Here is an 11365-nt window from a genome sequence, read left to right as displayed (position 1 = left end):
GAATCAGCTTTATTGGCCAAGTATGTTTAAAAAAACAATGAACTTGACTTGGTAGACTGTAAAGAAGAATACAAAAAAAAAAAAACACATTCCAGGAATAGTTGTTTTTTCGCTACTTGAACATGATTTTTTTGGGTTTCTCGTTATACAAATGCATCTTTATGAAAAACAAAAAAAAACAACAACACATAATGCCTATAACAGAGGACATTGGAGAAAATGTCTTATTTCAAATTGTATCCTTTCTTATCTGTATCTTTGAAAAACACCTCAAACTATCAAACAAACAAATTGTAATTATAAATTACAATTTATATACAAACTAACTTGCATCTCTTTTGACCTCTAGGCTTGCTGGTTGGCATTGCAACTATTTTTGGTAAGACATCTCTTCTATTTTATTGTATAAAACATTATTTATGAGTGAAATATAGTGTGAGACACATGTCCTTTAAAGAAAACATTGCTGAGAAACCCGTCGACTATTTGGAAAAATTGTCTTGAAGCAACAGAGGGGAAATATTGTGCAGTACTTATCTGCAACCAACAGAGGCGCTGTTGAGTCACTCTCAACTAATTTAAAGAGAAACCTGATGATTATACAATATTTCATTTTTGGGGTTTTCTATCACTCCCAGAACAAAAAAAAAAGAGAAAGGATGAAACAAAGATAGAAAATAGAATGTTGGAAGGCTTCAATAAATCATTCGGGCCAGTCAGCTCTCCCTGGAGAGGTGGGATGGATTAAATTAAGCACTCCTTGGACTCTCTCTCTCTCTCTCTCTCTCTCTCTCTCTCTCTCTCTCTCTCTCTCTCTCTCTCTCTCTCTCTCTCTCTCTCTCTCTCTCTCTCTCTCATATAAATGCAGTCAGCTGATCGCTAGACGCCACACGCACCGAGCAGCTCACCGCACAGAGCGGCAGAGGAGAGAAGAGAGAGGGAAGCAGCAGAAAGAGAAGAGGACGTGGAGAGGATGCAATGAGCCTCCCACTATAGTCGCAGTCCACCGGCGGACTGCAGGACTACAAACTGAAGGATTCCAAATTCTCACATCCCTCCCTCTTTCTCCTCTCCTATTCTTTTAGAGGCAGACTTATATTCATCTTTTTTTTGCTGAGTTTTTATCCAAGAGGACTTCCATCTGTCGGGTGCACACTGAAGACACGGGTTCAGCACCAGGAGCTGTCCGGTGCTGAACTTGCTTTCGGAAGGAGCCAGCAGAGGAATTTCCCCACAGTCTTCCAAATCTCCAAGCAAAGGTCACGCTGGACAGGCTGGACCGCTGTGTTTGGGTGTGTGCGGACTTGTGTGTCTGAGCGTGTGTGTGTTTTGCACAACCATGCCGAGGTCTTTCCTGGTGAAAAAGGTGAAACTGGATGATTTCTCCACCGGGTCTGATTTGGAGCACGCATACCGGCCCAGGACAGCGCTCAGTTTGCGGCTCCATGACAAAGGTAGGTGTGCTTGAACGAGCGTGTGCTCCACCACATACTCGCATAGTTGAAAACAACACAATGGTGAATAATGCTTTCATTCAACTTATTATGATTGTGAGCAAAACTGAGCAATTTTTAGAAAACACGCCTAAAGTGCAGACATTAGGACGAAAGAGTCCCTGCACATCCTTGATATGTACCCGGCATATCTCAGCCGTAAGGTCACATGACAAATCAACTCCATCATGCATTCCATGTTTCATCGATTTTCAGCTCACAGTCAACAAGGGACCAACCCCTCCCATACCCACTTCCTCCCACACGGGCTAAGTAAAGTTAAAGTAGCAAGGAGACAGGTGGTTATTTGCGGATGTTGAAAACAGTTGTGTGGACAAGACGACACTCAACAGGTTTATTGCGTTTTTATTTCTACAGTTTTATATTTCTTCAACAAAAGTTGTATTTCAGTGCACTTTACGGATGGAGAAAGTCGCTTAGCTAACTGAACCACAGATGAGCGAGCACTTTGGAGGAAACACTCAAACAAAAGGGACAATTCTTTGTGTGTTTATGGAACAGTAACACAACAATACGCAGTAAAGTTGCAGATTACTCCAACTGCCTTCTTACATGACATCATGTGGGACTAGGGATGGGTACCATTCACCAATTCCCAATACATGGGAAATGATAACCGGTACTCAACAGCAACATCTTTTGTGTGTGTTAATGAATATGAATAGGTTATTCACTATAAAATCTAATTGTTGTTGCTACATTTGTACTCATTTAAAAATGAGTTGATTATGTCTATGCTGTTGTTAAATCTTGATATATTATCACATTTCTGAGTCTCATTTGCAAGTACAACACAAGGTTGCAATTGCAGTTGCAAGTCCAGGACGTTAGATGGCAGTAGTGTATAGTTTATGGTGGGTTTTTTTTTTGTTTTTTTTTTGCTGCCCTCTAAAAAGTGTTAATACTGTAAGTATTGTACTTGTTACGCGCCAGCTGTTTGCTTGTAATGCATTTCTTAGTTGTAGTTGTCATTAACAAATACACAAAGAATTCTGATGAACCTTTTTTTTTCTTTTTTTTTATTGAGACAAAGATTATTTATGTATTTAATATTTGTTTGGCATATTATTTATTTATTATTTATTTGTTCACTGTTCTGTTACAGAGAACAAGGAAATTGGATAAAATTGCTATGGTATGAAAAGGGGTAGAATTAAATACGCTCCGCTTCTTCCTACTCCTTTCGGAAGTGCTGTAATGAAACAACTGGAAATGAGTCATGCATAACATTGTATCATATGCATGTTTGAAATAAACTGAAACTGAACTGAGGTTGACATCACCATTAAAAATTGCTAATGCTAATCAGTAGCATGTCAATAGCAACACCTATGTATATTAGCATCAAGATTTTTAGAAAAGTGGGGCCTTTTTTGAGACAATTATTTTGTTGGCATTGGAAATGGTAACATTACCTCGAGGTAGTTAGTTGATCGTGCTCTCTGTGCTGCTGGCGTGATGGACAAGTACTGAAGTGCAAAGACTGGGCGCAACGTCACGTGCAACCCAGGTACCGTTGGATTTTAAGTGAATTAAGACTGGCGGGATTCGGTCGGTGCCAAAAGAGTACCAAATTCGGTAACCATCCCTATGTGAGACACTCACATAAAGACAATCAGGATGTTTTTGTCCCAATTTCCCCTTCTGTTCAAAGAAACTCCTGATTATGTCCTACAAGGTTGTCTTGTAAGATTGTCCTGTGGTCTGAGATGTCTTTAGAGCAAATTTGTCCCAAAACGTGTCGGGGCCGACACAATCCAAACATCTCTGGTCTGCCTGGAAAGCCGAGTAGCGATGAGATTAATGGCTCTTTGAGGCACAACAAATCTTGAGGAACTGTTCCGTTCAAAAGATCGTTTGTTTATGCAAGATTTGGGGCTTGAGGGACAAAAATAGTGGTCTCACTTCAGAATCAGGTTTTAATCACGCATACTGTTAATTAGCAGCTATAGTGACCCAAGGCTCATTTTAAATGTACAATTTTATGTAAAAAAGTAACATTTTGACACGTTTGAGTTCCCCAGGAGATGGTCAGACACACTTTCAGCTTGCTTACAGGAAGTTGCTCTTTGTGTTGCACAACATTTTTGTTGTGCTGTCATGTTTGTGTTTTCACTGTTATTCTATTTAAAGTAATGTTATTTACAGGGGGACTCAAAGTTGCCAAAATGTATTCAACTATTAGCCACCCTGGGTGGGTGGGCTGCAATCATACTAAACTTTAAAGTTAAGTTGAGGGCCACAACATGTGGGCATGAAGGATGCGAGCTTAAGCCCCTGGGACTACAGTAGAGTTGAGTTTGGTGCTGGCACTGAATAGTTATGTGTCTGCTGTTTTATGTTGATAATATTGTAGCACACCACACACATAACCATGAGAGCTGTTCAATTACTTCTTTTATCATTATGTGTGTAACAGATAAACAAGTTCACCTCATGTGTGTGTCCCACTTTTGTTATGAACTTTTGTAGTGTTTTAATTTGTTTTACTGTGTTAGGGGGTTGACTTCGTTTTACATTTGTGTAACGTCATTTGTAATTAAGATTGAGGGCCTGATCTACTAAAGTTTTGTGTGTATTAAAACCAGGGTTGTCAAATGATTAAAATATGTAATCGCAAATAATTTCATTTGTTCATAGTTAACTCAGAATTAATGGCGATGAATCACAGAGAGAGACACAATTTTTTATCATTAATACCTGTACCCTTGACAGATGATTATCAAGTTTTGAATAATATGACTGGTTAGATGAAATGTTTTTATTAAATATTATGCTTGTTTAAACAGCTCAACACAAAAAGGACAAAAACACGATTTTAAAAAGGATTTTTTTTTTTTAAATGACCTGCAGTGCGTTGGGGTTTTGCCGGATTTAGTATTTTGTAGAAACACAGAATTAGTATTCCTGCTGTAGAAGCACTTGCATTCAGAGGAGGAGCTACACATGTTTGCATACCAGTTTCAGGAATGAATACAAAAAATGTGGTTTGTAATGATCATGATTTGATTGTCAAAGATGTTCGCAAATGTAATATGTTATATTTCTACCTGAATATATTCTTCTGATATTCTATACATTCCATGTTGTACAAGTTAATGGTCTTCATATTGCAGCATGACAATGTCTCAACCTTCTCTATGTATGAATTAATCATACTATTTTAATCTTGTTGGGAGAACGATTCGCCATGGCTTTGATTTTATATTTCCATGATGTCTCCCTTTTTCTTTCTGCATATCTGCTCGCTATTTACAAGCTGGTGGCTCAACACCAACTGAAGCAATGACATTTTCTCAAACTACAATAGGGCCCGAGGGTCAAAAAGGAGTCAGGATGCATGCGTCTTAATAGCACGTAAAAACAAACAAACATATATATCGCCGTTAAAAGAACTTACAATTAACACATTTTTATCGTGTTAACTTTGACAGCCCTAAATAAATAATGTACAAAGTTGATCTACTAAACTCGTGGGCAGAGGATTCCGTCATTTTAAGTGGGCAAAAAAAAGGAGCGCAATTCATTTAGCATGTCTGTCCATAATGTAAATGCAGAATACATGCTCATTCTCAGAAAACCCATAGTACTGACAGAAGAAAATGCAGAAATAATAATTTAGCACCGTCAATGTGATTCATTAAGACGAACATTTTTTTTGCATCAATGTTTAGTATGTCTAGAATGTTTTTGTAAACTGGCGCAGCTACGCACAAATGGCTGTGAGAAAGGAGGGGATCGCGCTTCAAAGACAGACAATGGAGAGAAACAATATTTCGTTCTACCTGTGGGTCAACATATTTGAACTGTCAGAAATAGACATCCATCAATCTATTTTCTACCGCTTGTCCCTTTCGGGGTCGCGGGGGGTGCTGGAGCCTATCTCAGCTGCATTCGGGTGGAAGGCGGGGTACATCCTGGACAAGTTGCCACCTCATCACAGGGCCAACACAGATAGACAGACAACATTCACACTCACATTCACACACTAGGGCCAATTTAGTGTTGCCAATCAACCTATCCCCAGGTGCATGTATGGACATTTTGTCTATTCAGCAATATCATTTTATAATTTCATAGATGCTGGATGACTTAAAGGGCTGAATTGGATAATTTTGGTGCCTGCTGGTGTTTTTTTAAAATTACATGCGTTTTTTCATTTAAGAAATACAGGTAAAAGCCAGTAAATTAGAATATTTTGAAAAACTTGATTTATTTCAGTAATTGCATTCAAAAGGTGTAACTTGTACATTATATTTATTCATTGCACACAGACTGATGCATTCAAATGTTTATTTCATTTAATTTTGATGATTTGAAGTGGCAACAAATGAAAATCCAAAATTCCGTGTGTCACAAAATTAGAATATTACTTAAGGCTAATACAAAAAAGGGATTTTTAGAAATGTTGGCCAACTGAAAAGTATGAAAATGAAAAATATGAGCATGTACAATACTCAATACTTGGTTGGAGCTCCTTTTGCCTCAATTACTGCGTTAATGCGGCGTGGCATGGAGTCGATGAGTTTCTGGCACTGCTCAGGTGTTATGAGAGCCCAGGTTGCTCTGATAGTGGCCTTCAACTCTTCTGCGTTTTTGGGTCTGGCATTCTGCATCTTCCTTTTCACAATACCCCACATATTTTCTATGGGGCTAAGGTCAGGGGAGTTGGCGGGCCAATTTAGAACAGAAATACCATGGTCCGTAAACCAGGCACGGGTAGATTTTGCGCTGTGTGCAGGCGCCAAGTCCTGTTGGAACTTGAAATTTCCACCTCCATAGAGCAGGTCAGCAGCAGGAAGCATGAAGTGCTCTAAAACTTGCTGGTAGACGGCTGCGTTGACACTGGATCTCAGGAAACAGAGTGGACCGACACCAGCAGATGACATGGCACCCCAAACCATCACCCAACCATGCAAATTTTGCATTTCCTTTGGAAATCGAGGTCCCAGAGTCTGGAGGAAGACAGGAGAGGCACAGGATCCATGTTGCCTGAAGTCTAGTGTAAAGTTTCCACCATCAGTAATGGTTTGGGGTGCCATGTCATCTGCTGGTGTCGGTCCACTCTGTTTCCTGAGATCCAGGGTCAACTCAGCCGTCTACCAGCAAGTTTTAGAGCACTTCATGCTTCCTGCTGCTGACCTGCTCTATGGAGATGGAGATTTCAAGTTCCAACAGGACTTGGCGCCTGCACACAGCGCAAAATCTACCCGTGCCTGGTTTACGGACCATGGTATTTCTGTTCTAAATTGGCCCGCCAACTCCCCTGACCTTAGTCCCATAGAAAATCTGTGGGGTATTGTGAAAAGGAAGATGCAGAATGCCAGACCCAAAAACGCAGAAGAGTTGAAGGCCACTATCAGAGCAACCTGGGCTCTCATAACACCTGAGCAGTGCCAGAAACTCATCGACTCCATGCCACGCCGCATTAACGCAGTAATTGAGGCAAAAGGAGCTCCAACCAAGTATTGAGTATTGTACATGCTCATATTTTTCATTTTCATACTTTTCAGTTGGCCAACATTTCTAAAAATCCCTTTTTTGTATTAGCCTTAAGTAATATTCTAATTTTGTGACACACGGAATTTTGGATTTTCATTTGTTGCCACTTCAAATCATCAAAATTAAATGAAATAAACATTTGAATGCATCAGTCTGTGTGCAATGAATAAATATAATGTACAAGTTACACCTTTTGAATGCAATTACTGAAATAAATCAAGTTTTTCAAAATATTCTAATTTACTGGCTTTTACCTGTATATTAGTAGACCATATCTCCTAATTAAAAAAAAAGAAAAAGTTTTACAATATGCATTTCTTGCATCTAGTTCATTCCGAACTCACCATCACAACACTGCAAAACACACTTTCAATGTGCTAAAAATAGGCTTTGTTGTATAGATTGCAATTCAATTTAACCTAGAAAAAGTGGTACTTATTCATCAACAACATGGACAAAGTGCCACTGGTTGGACCATATGATGTCATAAATGTGGAAGGAAATGAGTGTCTCCATGGTGACAGACGGTATACACGCACAATCTTCATTTTAATAGGGCAGTCTGCACCACTTTTGCACTTGTTGTCAATTCTACATGTAGTCTTAGAAGATCACAACATCCACTAATGGTACTGGGGATGATGAAGAAACTTTCATATCACAGTTAACGTGACCAAAATTACTATGGTAATAATTTTTTATCACTGTATTGTTGAATATCCTCAAAAAAGTACTTATCCACACACTGACATCTTTGAACTAGATGTTATTTAACAAATAAATAAACAAAACAGATTGACACACAACACTGGCAGAATGAATGGCTCTAAAAACAACAAAACATTGTTCTGTTGTTTTAGAGCCATTTTATTTTTGTATGAGTTTTTAAATATGTTTATCTTCTTTCACTTTTGTTTGTAATGGTTTTAAAGTGTTTTACTAATGACAGACAAAACAAGGGATCATGCGAGTTCACGTCCTGTTGCCAATATTCCTTGGCATATTGATCGATCACAGTTCTAAGATAGCACAGTCTGTAAGTTCAATGTGCAAAATTTAATAGTTTAGTATAGTTGCTCAGACAGCATTGTTGAATATTGGATTATGTCCTTTCTTAATGGGGAAGGCGGTAAATATCTCGCGTATTTGTGTTAGCATTTAAGTCAAGTCAAGTCAAGCTTTTGACCGAAGTGCTGTACAGGGCACATAAGACAATAAAAGCAATAAACAGTGAATAATACAACAAACAGTAATAATGTAACAGCATATTTTTGTAAAAAAAAATCCAAAACAAAACCTCCAAATTCCCATTCTTCTCCAGTGAATGAAAAGTATTACTGGTCTGTGAGTTTATCAAAGTTAAAGTACCACTGATAGTCACACACACACACTAGGTGTAGTGAAATCACCCTCTGCATTTGACCCATCCCCTTGTTTCACCCCCTGGGAGGTGAGGGGAGCAGTGAGCAGCAGCAGTGGCCGCTTGGGAATCATTTTGGTGATTTAACCCCCAATTCCAACCCTTGATGCTGAGTGCCAAGCAGGGAGGTAATAGATCCCTTTTTTTTTTATAGTCTCTGGTATGACTCGGCCGGGGTTTTGAACTCACGACCCACCGATCTCAGGGCGGACACTCTAACCACAAGGCCACTGAGCAGGCTTTAAAGTGTTATCAATCACGGTTTTAAGATCATTTTCATTTAAAAAAGTAATTATTATCAATCAATCAAAGTTTACTTATACGGCCCTTAATCACAAATGTCTCAAAGGGCTGCACAAGCCACAACAACATCCTCGACTCAGATCCCACATCAGGGAAAAAAAAACCTCAACCCAATGGGAACAATGAAAAACCTTGGAAGGGACCGCATATGTGGGGACCCCCCTACTGGTGAATAATGTGAGAGTCCAGTTCATAGTAGTAGCATGTAGGCTACACACAATTGTATAGTTTGCACATGCTTTTGAGCACTTATTTGGATAAGTTCTCCTCACTTTCAAAGCCATCCATAACCTCTCTCCATCATATCTCTCTGACCTGATCCGAGTCGCCACGCCCTCACGTTCCCTAAGATCCTCTTCATCCATCCATCTCACTGTCCCTTTATTTAAACTGTCCACCATGGGTGCCCGAGCTTTCAGCCGCTCTGCCCCACATCTTTGGAACTCTTTACCACCAGACCTTCGCAACTTAGATTCAATACCCCTCTTCAAATCAAGACTCAAAACACACCTATTCCTGACTGCCTATTCATTGTAATCATCTTTTCTTTTCTATCTTTGTTGTTATTGTTGGTTTTTTTTATCCAATTTGATGTTATTGTTGTGATTTTGTACGGTGTCCTTGAGTGCCCAGAAAGGCGCCTTATAGATAATTTGTTTTATTATTATTATTATAATTATTATTATAATTATTATTATTAGTATCATTATTATTATTATTATTATTATTATTATTATTATTAAAAGATTCGGCCTTAAGTGTTTTGTTGTGTTTACATTTCAACATTATCAGTGGTTGATGTCCTTTTACACTTGTATGACTTTTTTTTTTGGATAGTGAAAGTACGAGGCTTTAACAGATTATTTCTGTTTTCTTTCGCAAAAAAAGCAGTGAACAAAAAGATATCGTGTTCAACCTCAGAGGTTACACAGTATCGCTGCAAATAAACTAATTTCCTCTTCCTTTTAGTTGGAGATAAATGCATCATGCTGTCAATGTAGCCTTTTAGAGTGAAGTACCGGCATTTTTGATGAATGAAAGTGTGGGACTGACACAAAGCAAGCAATGTGTGTGTTAAGTTGTGTGCTTAATTCCTGAATGTCGTACAGTAGCAGCAAGCCGAGTGACTCATTGTTATGTGCTGTGAACTTCACTCCACCCTTGAGCAGACGTCTCCATGCATCCTCTCGCTGCTTCCACTGACACGCTGTTGCATCAGCATGTGTTTCCCCCGCGTGTGTGCCCCTCACTGGCAAGGTTTTTTTTTCTCCAAAAAAGCTGTCAGTGGTTTATTCATCATGTCGAGGCTAACAAGGCCCGCGTGGCTCCCCACGCGACCTGCAGTCGTCTTGTCCTCCGCTACCTTTTTATTTCTCCTCCCTCCATCCTCAGAACACTCACTGCAGTGCAGGATTTAGCCTCTCTGAGCCAAAGCATGTTGGCAGCAACTTTCTGGTCGAATGAAGCAGAGTTGGGAATAATTTATACCACACTTGTGTTGCTCTGTGTGTAATTGGATTGTTACGATAGGAGGGACGCCCTGCGGATACAAACTAGTCATTTAGGGCTTGTGGCCTCTACTGAATAAGAGCAACACAAAGCCTACTACTAGTACTACTAGTACTACTACTACAACTACTACCACTGTGGAACTTAGATCTACAAACTTAATTGGTTCTTGACATGGTTAGTGAATCGAAAAGTTTGTATGGTGAAGCAGAGTTCCCTCTAAAAAACAATAAAAACATGAATAATTGGCGATAAAAGTCCAAAGAATGCACACTTTGAATACATTATACATTATAATATGTGTGTACACATATATATATATATATATGTGTGTGTACATATATATATACATATGTGTGTACATATATATATATATATATATATATATATATATATATATATATATATATATATATATATACATATATATATATATATATATATATATATATACATATATATGTATGTATATATATGTACATATATGCCTACATATATAAATAAATACATATATATATATATATATATATATATATATATATATATATATATATCCATCCATCCATCCATCTTCTTCCGCTTATCCGAGGTCGGGTCGCGGGGGCAGCAGCTTAAGCAGGGAAGCCCAGACTTCCCTCTCCCCAGCCACTTCGTCCAGCTCCTCCCGGGGGATCCCGAGGCGTTCCCAGGTCAGCCGGGAGACATAGTCTTCCCAGCGTGTCCTGGGTCTTCCCCGTGGCCTCCTACCGGTCGGACGTGCCCGAAACACCTTCCTAGGGAGGCGTTCGGGTGGCATCCTGACCAGATGCCCGAACCACCTCATCTGGCTCCTCTCGATGTGGAGGAGCAGCGGCTTTACTTTGAGCTCCCCCCGAATGACAGAGCTTCTCACCCTATCTCTAAGGGAGAGCCCCGCCACTCGGCGGAGGAAACTCATTTCGGCCGCTTGTACCCGTGATCTTGTCCTTTCGGTCATGACCCAAAGCTCATGACCATAGGTGAGGATGGGAACGTAGATCGACCGGTAAATCGAGAGCTTTGCCTTCCGGCTCAGCTCCTTCTTCACCACAACGGATCGATACAGCGTCCGCATTACTGAAGATGCCGCACCGATCCG

General features: G+C 39.5%; 1 protein-coding gene across 1 annotated transcript in view; it reads left to right on the top strand.

The window, feature by feature from the left end:
• The first annotated feature begins 905 nt into the window (after positions 1-905).
• Positions 906-11365, top strand: part of LOC133601660 (transcriptional repressor scratch 1-like) — a 38576-nt gene continuing 28116 nt past the window's right edge. The window contains exon 1 of the mRNA XM_061954788.1: positions 906-1454. Coding sequence (XP_061810772.1) covers positions 1340-1454 — 115 coding nt within the window. The 5' untranslated portion in view covers positions 906-1339. The remainder of the gene's footprint in view (positions 1455-11365) is intronic.

Source organism: Nerophis lumbriciformis, linkage group LG04, assembly GCF_033978685.3.
Source record: "Nerophis lumbriciformis linkage group LG04, RoL_Nlum_v2.1, whole genome shotgun sequence".
In the NCBI taxonomy this organism is placed as follows: domain Eukaryota; kingdom Metazoa; phylum Chordata; class Actinopteri; order Syngnathiformes; family Syngnathidae; genus Nerophis; species Nerophis lumbriciformis.
Note: the sequence above shows the minus strand (reverse complement) of the source record. Positions and strands in the feature narration are given on the sequence as shown.